The sequence below is a fragment of the Branchiostoma lanceolatum genome, chromosome 4 (genome assembly GCF_035083965.1).
Source record: "Branchiostoma lanceolatum isolate klBraLanc5 chromosome 4, klBraLanc5.hap2, whole genome shotgun sequence".
Lineage (NCBI taxonomy): Eukaryota > Metazoa > Chordata > Leptocardii > Amphioxiformes > Branchiostomatidae > Branchiostoma > Branchiostoma lanceolatum.
In genome coordinates, this window is record NC_089725.1 from 23,837,569 (window position 1) to 23,850,819 (window position 13,251).

General features: G+C 44.6%; 1 protein-coding gene across 1 annotated transcript in view; it reads right to left on the reverse strand.

Annotated features, from left to right (window-relative positions):
• Positions 1-164: 164 nt before the first annotated feature.
• The window catches only part of LOC136433510 (potassium channel subfamily K member 13-like), a 55,651-nt gene continuing 42,564 nt past the window's right edge, over positions 165-13,251 (reverse strand). The window contains exon 2 of the mRNA XM_066425797.1: positions 165-5,875. Coding sequence (XP_066281894.1) covers positions 4,890-5,875 — 986 coding nt within the window. The 3' untranslated portion in view covers positions 165-4,889. The remainder of the gene's footprint in view (positions 5,876-13,251) is intronic.

Genomic DNA, 13,251 nt, shown 5'->3' on the forward strand with positions numbered 1-13,251 from the left:
TTTAGGCACATACATGACAATACATATATTGCCTATTAAATACCGTCGTGTCGACAGCTAAGATGTGAACTTACGTCACGCATGGACATAGGCTCATTTTGGTTCTGTTAATTGGGAATGTCTTTAATGCTTCATAATGTAATCATAAGAAACGGACAGCGCAGTTGTGTTGAAATTGTGTCGTGTGTAGAAAGGTTTATTGCATAGGAACGTCGCAAGTGCTCAAACAAGAGTTTCCGCAGTATCTTGAGATACGCTTGATGATAGAAATGAAAATGAGACTTGTGCTACAGCTATGCCTTCCGACTAACAGCTATGTCCAGTTTACAATGACGGGTTGCACGATGAGGCTCCCAACTGTGCGCTTACAGATCAGCTTTGAGATTAAGCCATAGTAGAAACTAAGGGAGGAGTGATCATGACTTCTGTTTATTTTTGTTTCAATTTTCCTCGTAAGTCTTAATTTTGGATATACATTTCAATGATAAAGCAACAATCAAAGCCACTTTTGAAAAAATAATCGTCTTGAATATTAACAACTGTATGTCCATTTGTCTCCACTCCCCTTCATTTGTAAGTCAAGTTCACGCCTCCCTTAAAGTACAATGAACTGTTTCATAATCAAATATACAACCAAACGTTCTTGCTGTACAACCGAAGAAATAATATATAATTAATTGACATGTGACGATTGAGTACATCATACACTGAATAGCGAGGGGAAAAAGGACGGCAACATCCATGCACAACGTAAACCTAGTTTTCTGGTGTCCGAATCTTCTTTGTATCCTGTATGACATGCCAATATCGTTTGGGTCTTATACACAAAGTATATACAACTTAGAATTCCTTATAAAATCGATGCGATTTAATATTGGAAGTCAGTATCAAGTGTACAACGAGTGGAGAACGTGTAGAATAACTTGAATGCAATTGTACCATCAGTCGTTGCAATACAGTTCGGTTTAATATCATGGTCTATTGACAGTTTTTTCAAATCATCTCTTCGTTATGCCACAAACTGAAATACCTTTAGATACAGATGGTGTTATTCGCTACATTTAAATATGATACACAGGGTTGAGATACTTCGATATTGATAGCAATAAGATAGTGCCCATTTACTTTACCCTGCAGTTTGACAAGCACCGCTAGATGTCGCGATTACTTTACTTCGAAACCCTAAAACTATCCAGTATTCATCTACATATTCTGTATATTTACAATGATTTACAAATGCAACGTAAAACGGCTATCGTTGGCCATTGTCGTCTTGCAGAACACTTTATATCAATTCTATCAAATCAATTTGTAAATCCTGCTCTGTTTCAAGTGTAGCGACTCATTGTAAAGTTTCTCATACTCCATTCTGTAGTAATGTCCCGCCTTGCCGCGTGCGTTCCAAATCTCTTGTTAAGCGAAGTATATCCGTAGGATTATTCAGGATCAGATTTGATATTCCTAGGATTCAAATAAGACGAAATCTGCATTCAACAGATGCGAGCCGAGCGCAATGTACATCACGGAAACTTGAAACTGATGTCGTTCTCGGACAAACGGGAGTGTTTCCAGGCACTAATCACGAGAGAGTGTCCCCAGAATGACTGATCAGCTCTGTTGGGTGTGTTTGGTCATTTGGGATTCCAGGCGGCATGAGACACGGAGGTGTTCTTGTCTGGGTAATCCGGGAACAGAGTGCGTGCGCACGTCCAGGAGATGGGATCTCGTTCCCTAACCCCGGGGGAGGTGGACATTATTAGGTAACAGGGCTTCTCTGACAAATCTCCGTCCTGTATCGTCTGTGGGAGGACTGGTAATGAGGGGCAGTCGGCCTCGGGATGAATGGAGAGCAAATCCTCCGTTGATTGCAAAGGAACACTTCAGAGGGAGAGAGGAATTGGCTGTCGAACGGTCGTATCAGTTGCGAAACGGGAGCCTGATGGAAAACTTTCTCAAAACATCCTTCAGATTAGAATAAGATCTGACAGTCCACACCATCGCAGATCACAAGATGTCTGTGAACACAAGAAGTAGAATACGAGCAGCATGCATTTCTAATGGCAATTCTTCAGAATTATTGATTGGTCGATACCTGATGAACATAGAGTCACATCATTTCTTTTGATACATCGTATTAAAGGGCTTCATTGTAATCTACTCATCTGTCCGTCTGCCTCACAAGCTGTTGATTCGTCCACGAAGGAGGGTTACGATTTTCGTTTACAGACGACCTGCGAAGGTTTGAAACCACCCCCATTGGCCCCAACGAAATCCGATTAAATAGATGGACGCCAACCGCTCTGAGTGACCTCGGCAGAATTGCACAGGGCTCGTAAAATTCAGATACTCTGTGCGTATATGTCATGGGAGGCCGCACATAATCGACTCGATCCAGTTTATGCCAAAACCATTAAACCAATTATCTCACGCAGTTTTCGGGCGTCAATTACAGTTTATATATTTTCAGATGCGATATCGTTTATGCCCCACCACGTGATGATAATAATAGCTCGTTAAAGAACTGTTAGACGTTTTGGAAAAGCTTTTAGGTTTTCAGCCCCTAAATTTCCGCTCGCCTTACAGCGCTATTTCATTTTACACATCTGTGGCGGGGTCGGAGTGAATTCAAGAAATATTTCAGGAAGTGTACAGGAGGCAGGAATGGAAGTTAAGATAGAATCATGTGCGTGGAGGATCGGAACGAATGAGGGGAGGTTCAATAACTCTCTCGGTGCGCCCCTCTCTTAGTTGTAAAGTGGACAGTCCCCGACATACTTTGGTTGAGTGCAGCGATACTATCCCGGGCACCGCTCCCTATCAGCTGCCCACCTTCGCACCCTGTGCTCAGCGCCCGTGGTAGAGGCACATTTTCCATGTCTACTGAACGCTTGGGAGAAAATTTTACACCTTTTATGAGATGGTATGGCGCTGTCTCGCTTCAAGGAGATTTACATCTGATTTTGGGGTCGCGCGTGTTTTCTTGAATGTGTGCATGGCAAGAAAAGAGCGGTGGTGTTCTAGCAATTTCAACAGTCAGAAATTATAGACTGAATATCATAAGTCAGAAAGCTGAAGTTCCTTGGAGAAACTGTTTTTCTCCGTTCAGTCTCTAATTCTACGTCAATTTTGTTTACTAGCGTCGGTTGTATGCTAGTTATCTAAAAAAAGCCATGAGTAGCTATACCTTTTGATGGTTGGCATATGGGTTACTTGGACCTTGGTAACGTTTGAGGAACAATCCATCCGGAAATTTGACGGGTATTTCCACTATTGCGAGGAAACTTTCAACACTATTCTACCTTGGCGGAGGCCTGCGATCTCTACGTGCTTTGTAGTGTTCTGGGTGTCCATGCTATAGAAAAATAGGTATCAAGGGCTGGTAGTTTTGACCGAACATCCAACCTTGTTTGTGACCACAACTTATATTGTTGTTGCGTAGGCACTGTTTGTAGGTCTATGAGCAAGGACCTGTTACTGACATTTCTAAAAGTTTCCCTCCTTCTGTTTCGGACTGCGGCACGGCTGCTTTTGGTGCTACCATCTTAAATGAGAGTGATGATCTGTCTCAGCGGCAGAATGCTACCCGTCACGTTGACATACAACGTCATTAGATTGAGTCACGGCTAGTGGGTGGCACTCTGTCTTCCATGAATTGTTGGTAATAGTCGGGGTTAAAAAAAATTAAAAGTTACACTTTGACTTCTTTGAAAGGAAACATGGCCAACAATAGTGCCCGTCTATTTACCTAACAATAATCAATCATTCAATCTTTTAGTCACATTGCTCGGGAAAAGATGTACAAGGCGTTATCTTGTGGTGGTATTCCCAAACGAGACCATCATGTATTATAAACGTACATAACATAGATTGGTGTATGTAACGTCGGTATTTCGCTGAATAAGATGGTGACCACCTTTAGACGTGCTATTTTAGGGCAGAAGTTCCTGAGAAAATGCCTATAATATAACGAGAGTTTACAACTTTACATCAAGTTTGATTTAACTTCTCTTAGTCCGACGCGGTGGAAACGTTATAAGTACAAAGCCTAGTGTGGTAGAGAAAGTACTAAAGAGGAGGTCTTTTCAACAAATTTCCAGCTTGCCGATGACCGTATATGATGTCTGTTTGCCAAAAGCTGTAGCAACCTTGATCCACGTACTGTGGAGTGCTTAACTTAGCTTCCAGGCATGGGCGAATATGAATCGCGGGCTGCTTATAGTAGATTCCCGCACAAAAACACCAGTTGCTCACAGGAATAATTGTCCACACGGTGTCTGTATGGGAAATAACGTTTACCTAATAAGAAAGACAACGTCTATTAATGTTAGTTCATGTCTTTGTCTGCTGCTTGACACTTGTTGGACGTTGCCGCAATGTTCAGTCATCGCTGTCGCATCACAGTTTATTGCCAATACGTCACTGTGTCACACCGCTCGACGGAAGGCAGGTTTTCAAAGGACCTCTCACATTTGTCGAGGTCTTTTTACTCTGTGAGATTTGCAGTTGATCTATAGAAGCTTTTCATGCTCACATGTTTCCATCAACGTCACTGAATAGAAATAAGGCGGCTTCTCTGGTACCTCATGTAGCCCTGTCCGCATTCACTGTACGGAAAGCAGTTGCTGAAGCATTCTTGCCAGTCACTATTCCATGCTCGTGACGGCGTGATGCGCAGCTGGTCGTGACAGCGCTCCAATCCTTTCCCAAAGATTGCTCTCAAAGAGACGCGAAGAGACATTCATCTCTACTGTATGGAGAACCCCAACAGGCAATGAAGCATTCCAACTTTTGTTTCACTTTGACTTCGTAGTTCGTATCGGTTCGTACCGAAGCTAAGTGATCTGCTTAACGCCAACACTTCGGCCTTGTGACGAACATCCCTTGTAGTTTCACTGCTTATTGGCTTCTCCTGCTAGTTTGCTGTTCAAGATCGCGAGTGCCCCTACTCCTCCGGCCAGCCCTCCTCCATTGTAGTGGGAGTGAGAGTGGGTGTGTCTGGGAGGCGGGGCTGCGCGTGCGTGGTTCGCCGTCTCCGAGAGCTGTTTTTGCATGATGGCGAGGCTGACCTTATTCGACGCGAGGAAGTCCCTCATGGAGATCATTTCTCCCGACATTCTCCTGCTGTCCGAGTCGTCACTGTCGAAGCTGAGCCTGTCGGGTTCAGGAGCCGGCACGTCTGTAGTGGGCGAACGAGAGTTATCTGCGTGGTTGGCCTTAGACTGCATCTGCAGTCGTCTCTTCAGGTGGCCTGGGGTGATGGCGTTCCTTCTGGGCCGGCCCTTGGGCTGCTGTTTCTTCTTGCAGCAGCGACAGCAGTATTTGAGGGTCTTCCTGATGATCCACGTTAGGAACTGCTTGATGATGATTGAAATGACGTTGAATAGTGAATAGATGCAGCAGGCCCCGATGAGGATGAAGATGAAATTGCCGAACCTGTAAAACGGCTGGTTCTGGTACTTGACATTCTGGCTGGCGACGTAATCCCCGAACCCGATGGTGCTGAAGGCAATGAAGCAGAAATAGATGGATTCCAAGTAGGTCCAGTTCTCCACGGGACTGTACATGGCGGCGGCGCTGCAGGCGATCGCTATCGCCGCTACACCGAGGTACAGCATGACCCAGTACACGGAGGGCTTCCACGCCTCGAGGGAATCACTGTCTCCCTCCGAGCTGCGGCTGTTGGACGGCTGTTGGTTCAGCAGTCCTTTCCTTCTCAGGTCGCGCTCGTGGCACTTTTTCATGCAGTAGGCCAAACACGTGATGATCCTCTCCAGGAACAGGTTGAAGAACAGGATGGTGGAGGCGCAGCCGAACAGTCCGTAAAACAGCAGGAAGATCTTCCCCTCATCCGTCTGTGGGGTCGTCATTCCAAACCCTGAAAAACACAGAGAAACACGCCTGTTGAAACGGATCAAAAACAACTCGGTTGACGCTGTTGGGACTGTGCCGAGTCTCTAAACCATATTGATACAGTTTAATGTTAGCAGTTTATATAGATACCTTGTATATAGATATAGGTATGCGTGTGAGCCTTTGACGAGCTACTGAGCCGACTAATTTCAAAGAATGTATTTCTAACGTCTGACATGTCTGAGGTGGAAGGCCAATTCCCTGGACGTTGAAGGTCAATTCCCTGGACGTAAACCTACCTGTCCACTTTATTGAAAAAATGTCACACTTGTATTTCATAATGGCGTAACACACCAGCTTTGTACCGAAGTGCTACAGCGACTCTCGCAAAACGTTGTTTTGAGAAGCACAAAATCTGACAAAAGTGGAAACTTGTAATTGTATGTAATTTTCAATGATTAGGCACTGTTTGCTTCTCAAAAGAACGTTTTTCAAGAGTCGCGGTACCAGGTTCTGAACCGACTGCCGTGTCGTTCAGGGGGGAAGGCAGGCGATACTGTGACGTCATGATTTGCAATTAACTTGATTACCTGGCGGCTGGAATCAAGAACTAGAACTTGTAAGGTTTGATGTTCAGTAACACCAGGAGGGTGGAAATTTTGTACGAACGCCTTTGTCCATTGAACAATACTTATGAAGGGTGCTTGTGATCCGGAACTGTTGTATTTTAGTGTCATCGGTGACACAAGCAGAGGGGCACAGCGTCGACGGGTCATATCAGGGGATTCGAACCCAGGACTGCTGGGTTCTGGATCAAACACTGCATTACGCCACGCGACGCCACCTGCTCCAGTATGTAATTTGTTTATGGGAAAAGACCTTGAATGATGTGATTCTTTCATGTAAAAAATATTGTCCCGGCACGTAAATGGAATATTCTCCAGGGTATTACCACCCTACGGCAGTTTAAACACCACCGCCAGTAAGGATATTTTCGTGTGTTTGTAATTTCTTTGCCATCTTAAAAAGTACTCGTTAAGTACCTTGGCTATTTCTACAATACCTTGTCTATTCTCATCAGTGCGACATTCCACAATCTGCGCCAGCATTTCCCCCAAAGACCTTGCCAGGTAGGAATTTCTCGTCTCAAACGCTTCCCCTGGGGCAGAACAACTTCAATGTGACTCTTGCAGGGGGCTCCAAAAGCAAGTACAAAGCCCTAATGGTCGCAACATTAAGCAAGACAAATTTCTGTCTGTGAGCCAAAGACGTGTAGAGCCCTGGATTTACAACTGTGCATAAATGGGCCAGTTTTCTGCAGTTTAAGTGTTGTGTACGTTAGAGCCCCCGTCGATGGAATGACCGGTTAACTGCCGTGAGTAAGACTGTTGAGCGGCGCGGTGATCTACTCAGCTATTTCCTGGAAAATGACGGGATTCAGGGCGGAAGGCAGACGATACATCAACTCTGGTAACCAGGACAGAATGGGAACTTCTAGGCACACGAACAAATAGACTACACAGGACCTGCAGACTGCCAAGACCTTTGGTCCATCAAAGTCCGATGATGTCCGCGTAAAAGCAGCCTGATAGCAACAAATCCCCTCCCCCAGGACGAGAGCTTTGTAATCCAGGGTTGTCTGTCATGTTTTATGAGTGAACTCAAGATGAAATCAACGTTGCCAACATCCTATTTTCCTTTTGGGCACTAGTCAACATGAATCTTTCCCATCTTGGTACAGTAGGCTCCACCAGGAGAAGGAAGTTTAGAAAATATATTGGACATGCTAGGGATTATTTTGCGTCAATTTCCGCCCCTTCCAAACCCTGCAGGCTAGTTTCATTCGAGTCTACCTACCATGCCTTTTGTTCAGTATTGCACCCCAGTAAGATACTGGAGTGTTACTATCGTTCAGCCCTCCATATGGCACGTACATCTGTCACGATGTCATTATCACAGAAGCGAAGCGGACCAACATGATACAACAATACGTCACGGGCATCTTTTATGGGTTAATGTTAGTCATAAGAGATGGACTTTTTATCGTGCTTAATTCAGTATACAAGCGGATATCTCACTGGGCTGCGCCTGTAGGCGACAAATTGCATTGGTGTACAATATGATTACGATAGCGGATGCTTTCTGAAACGTCTGACTGTTCAATTTTTTTTCCAGTTGCTTGAGTAACTATTTTTGGCGTATCTAGGATGTCTAACCTTCATCCACGTAAAAAGAGACTTGCATTGATCGCGCCTGTTGGCGACTAGTTAACGACTTCGCGCCCATTGCCAATTGCTTTTTTTAAATCTAAAGGAATCGCCATTTTAGGCGACACATTAGCGACAAGTTGGCGAATGTGAGATACCCGTGCACTCCGTTGATAAATGCGCGCCAACACCATGGATCCACATCCCGTCAAGCCCCGCCTGATCGCTGGTGATATTTCAGGCGGGGGAACTCGTTACTGGAGGTACACAATCTATTATTGGGGTCGGGCCGAGGGGGGATCTATCAACCGGGCACTGACAGCCATTTTAATTACAGAGGCAGCGCGTGGGTAGCGGTCTCTTTGAAAAGAAGTTTGCACACTATTTTCTGTCATTGACGTTAACCTCTACAAGGGGTAATCAAACGTGGGCTCTTATTTTACCGCGCATTGATTGATATTGTGTGTTGCCGTCCGTGCTGTCCATATGCATATTAGGGCAACAGCGGCACCTTCCGCTCAGTGTGGAGGAAATTTGCTCGAAGCTGCTTCGAGCACGAAACAACTGATGACATCAAAAACATGCAAGCCCGGCCTGAGACTTAATTGCTTTTGGTGAAAACTCACGGGTACCTTACACGTGCACGGAAGCGTTACAGGCTATATAGATACGCACGACTCCGGAAACACCGTGCAACAAGTGGCGCTGCCGCACAAAAATAGAACACGCAAACATGCGGTAGAGTTGTGTTATAAGTGGTGTTGTTATGTAACTGTTGTTTCATTTCCGGGAAATCTGTATCAAACATGTAGATAACTGACAACTTCTCACATATTTCAAAGGGCCTTATTAGTTTTATTCTAGTTTTGACATGTTTTGGTCGCTGCCGAAAAGCTTTGTTTCCAGAACATGCAGCGGTTCACCGTTGCCCACAGACCTTATTGGGTCGATCAAGGTACTGTATCAGCTTAAAATTTGATGACGTTTTATTTCATTGGCATGACATTTTTTTAGGAAATCACTAGAATAGCTGTAGTATCACAGATCAATTCTAATGTATCAAATTGACGTACACCACTACTACATAAATACGTTGGTGTCACACTCTGCCCTCTGGGTAACTTAAATCGCTCTGTGCAGCGTTTCCCAATTAACACCTACCCACCCACCCCCAATAGAACCATTCCATTTATGAAGCCCAGATTCGTGCATGCGCAAGTAAGTGGAGAGTAATATTTAGCTCTTGCTCTACTTTTGTTGCTTTTCATCTAATATTCGTGTAATAACGCTTAAAGAAAGACCTCGTCCACATAAAAGACATGCTATGTGTTGTATATTGTGGACTACTACGTTAACATCTACAAAAGTTACATGTCCTTTCTGTTCTCTGCATGATAGATGGCAACAGAATGACACAGAATTGATGGCCGTTCTAGTATAGTTTCGTTCAATTTAACCCCATTCATACATTAGCCCCAAAAGTTACATAACGTAATGGGCGAGTTAATCATCCGGCGCCATACATACGTAAATGTAACAAGAGTCCGTAGGACACAATTCTCCGTGAAGTATTTATAGTATGTACAAGTATTGACCCACACAAATTGCATCTCTGCTCAGTCCAAGTAGTGTTTAGAGCAAGTAAAGAAAAAGTGTTTGTTTATCTTTTTCTTTCAATACAGGAGTGGTCAACCTGCTGAAAAGTATGTTTTTACAGCATGGCACAGATGGGATCTAGAAATGCCGGGAAAAGTCACAAAGTTAGATCTAGATGGCCCCTTTTCAATTATCAACGAACCATTCAGCCTTACAACTAAGATGTATCAGAAATCACAAATATGCAGTAAATCCTCTTTCCACAATTTATTGCAGGCCAGCCTGATCTATAGCTATCAAGCTATTTGCAATAAAAAAAGGCTAATTTATATTATCGTAACATTTCACGAAGGTCAAAGGTCACCGGATCTAACCACCCGGAAGTGACACTGGCGCGCGCACTTTTCCCAGGAGATATTTCTCACCAATCTTTCATCCCCTGTGTAAACTTTTTACATTGTCACAGCCTCCGTATTATAAACTACAAGTGTGGTAAGTTTGAAGGTCCAGAGATTTGCCATTTTCACACTGTGCGCAAAAATACATCGTCCGTCCCGTGCGCACATACTGTATGCGAGTTGCGAGGGACACGGCATACTTAATACACAGACTGGAGCACACTCGGCACATGTTCGCAGCTAAAACTCACAATTCCCGTTGCCGCATTGGTATGTAACTTGGTATATCGTTTCCTAGGTTGCGTGTGGTGATGCACGTTGTCTATTTTTCAATGTAACAGTGACTATACGATCACAGCAAGTAAGGAAGATTTATACCCCGTATCTGCCTGAAGTATTCCAGTCATGCATAACGGATTATAACATGGTCCCTATGGCAGGGCAGTGGGACATAGCATTAATTATAGGGGTGCAATTACGATATTGGATTGACGTTTAAAGTAGTTACGGTGTAACAAAGCTATTGTGCATCCCCACGCCGAACCAGGCACACTATATGCCAAGTTACACACCGATACGACGACGGGATCGTGAGTTATAGCTGCGAACGCGCAAGCAAAAGCAATCCCAATACCCCAGAAGGAGGTCACACCTCCTTCCCGGAGTAAAAAGGGGCCGTTTCTACCTGGTCAATTTACAGGAAACAGCGCATCTATCGTCTCGTGCTGAAGAGTTTATAATTTTCCGGAGGTACCTCTGATGGGTGGTGTGCATACCATTACTCTGATGGGGGTGCCTACCGCACAGTAGGAATGAAGCACCTTTTAAAACTTGTTGCTCCTGATACTTTTTTTTTTTTTTGCACATGAAAGTCATCAAGCTGCACAGAGCTTTATGTTGACGACCGTCTCTGTTCTGTGTACATCTGAACCCAGTACTATTCTCTGACCAAATCATTTATCATTCATTCTGGCTTTGGGTACAAATGTTAGGGATACAATGATGAAGGGCTGTGTGTGACAGTTTGTTTGTTACTAGATTTATTTCACCAAGGGAAGCATTTCGCCTATTGGCGCGATTCAACGAGCCATGGGGGGGGGGGGGGAGACCCCATACAAATGTCATCAACATCAAGCTAAATCAAAGATACAAGAGATAACAAAACAAATTTCGCAAATTACTAATCAATGAAGTTGTAGCAGGGGAATCAGGTACCACAAGAAAGAGCAAATACTTAGCATCAAGGCTATCCAAAAAAGACTAAATAGTACACAGAATGTAACTCATCCTGTATTCATCCTGACAGAAATGGGACAATTACAGCAAAGCAGACCAGTCCTAAATAACCCGGCCTCTGCTGACACAGAATCCTCTCATGCTGTAATGGTACCAATGTATCACAATTGACCCATATAACAATAACGTGGCAATTCTTTATCTATACCCCGTTTGCGCCATGGTTGGTAGACCCCGAATGAACCCCGCCCAACAATGCAGACATGAGTAAGCGTGTTTGTCAGGGATCACGACACACCGTCCATCATCACTTTCTCTATCTCATCAAAGAGCCATTCAATCCTGGGCTTTTGCAATATTTCAAGATTAAAGGCTATCACAGTGTCAACCGTTAAATGAATTTAGCCCATATCCCGGATTTAAGGATCTATATGGTGCGATTATATTTAAAGCTGAAGACAGTGCGACCTAGTCTAGACAATCGCTAAGCCGTTCACACAGCTTAACATTAACAAATTAACAAATTACATTACCGCCGTTTTCTAAATGTACGCTTGTGACACTGTGTAAAGCCTAGGTTACACATAGCCGAACATGGCCTCCCGACTCTCCCCCGACCATGTTTGGAGTGATTCGGGAGCGATTCGGGAGCAAGCTCGGTTGGCGTTCGGCCGAGTCGGCTGGCGTTCTGCTGAGTCGGCTGGTGTTCGGCTGCGCCAGCCGAATGTTTTGAAAATTTCAAAACATTCGGCTCTGGACGGAGGGTCTGAAATGGGTCGGCTGGTGTTCGGCTGGTGTTCGGCGCGGTCGGCTAGTGCTCGGCTGGTATTCGGGATTGAGTAAGTAGTAAAATTAGAACCTTAACCACGCCAGAAACACTACTGACTTACTCCCAACTAGTTTCCAACCTACCCATAACTCACCCCAAGGCCGTAGACAAAACTCTGCTAACTAATTCTCAACCAAGTGACTACTATCGGAACGTGGGCGAATCACCCCCGACCTTCACACGACCAAAAACAAAGAAGAACACTAAAAGCAGTATGAAAGCTAGCCATGATCCGAATTCGATCTCTCGGTGATGTTAACAACATAATAGAATGGATTATTTTGATTAAAACCGCAAATGAACCCTCTTTTGAAAGTCACTGAATATGTCCATTTAAATTCGTGAGAGGGTCTGCAATCGGTCGGGGTTTAGTCAGGAGAGATTCGGCAGTCTGCGGCTAGAGGTCGGGATGGTTGGGAGTAAGCTAGAAAGCATTCGGGGCCCATTCGGGAGTAATTCGTGTACTGGTTAGGAGATGATCGGCGCATCTTCGGCGCATCTTCGGCGCCAAAGATAGGCGTGGCCCAAAAACTGGTCAGAATGCTCCCGAACTACCGCCGACCTGAGTCGGCTAGCGTTCGCGAGCCATGTTCGGCTATGTGTAACCTAGGCTTTAACACATGCATTGGTTCTTGGTATCGAAACTCCCTCAACGACAGCTTATCCCTGAATATTTCATGCAGAGGACTACTAATCCACACCGCTGAGACGCCACTCCTCCAGAGGCGTAACAGTGCAGTCGTTCGAGACTGGAACACCACAGAGATCCGTGAGTGAACTACCTAGTTAGATAACACCATCCCCAGAAGGGATAGGTCGTCAGGCTGCAGGAAGGGTATCGTTCATTCAGTAACAGGAAACTAACACAAGGACGTTTTCTACTGAAATGAACAAAAGGGCTAATAGTATGTTTTGTGGTTCAACAAACTTTTCCTAGTGAAGTTTAATTAAGGACAGCAGTACCGTCACCTAAAATAGGATAACTGAACTGACTGACTGTGAATATCAACTTCGTCGAGGTCTTTTCTGGGATTTGTACCTCTGTCGACAGCCCTGACATATCTATCTTATCTTTCTCTCCACCAGTCGTCGCTTCAAATTGGGTTGACACGAGGGCACCATTAGGGTTCATAAA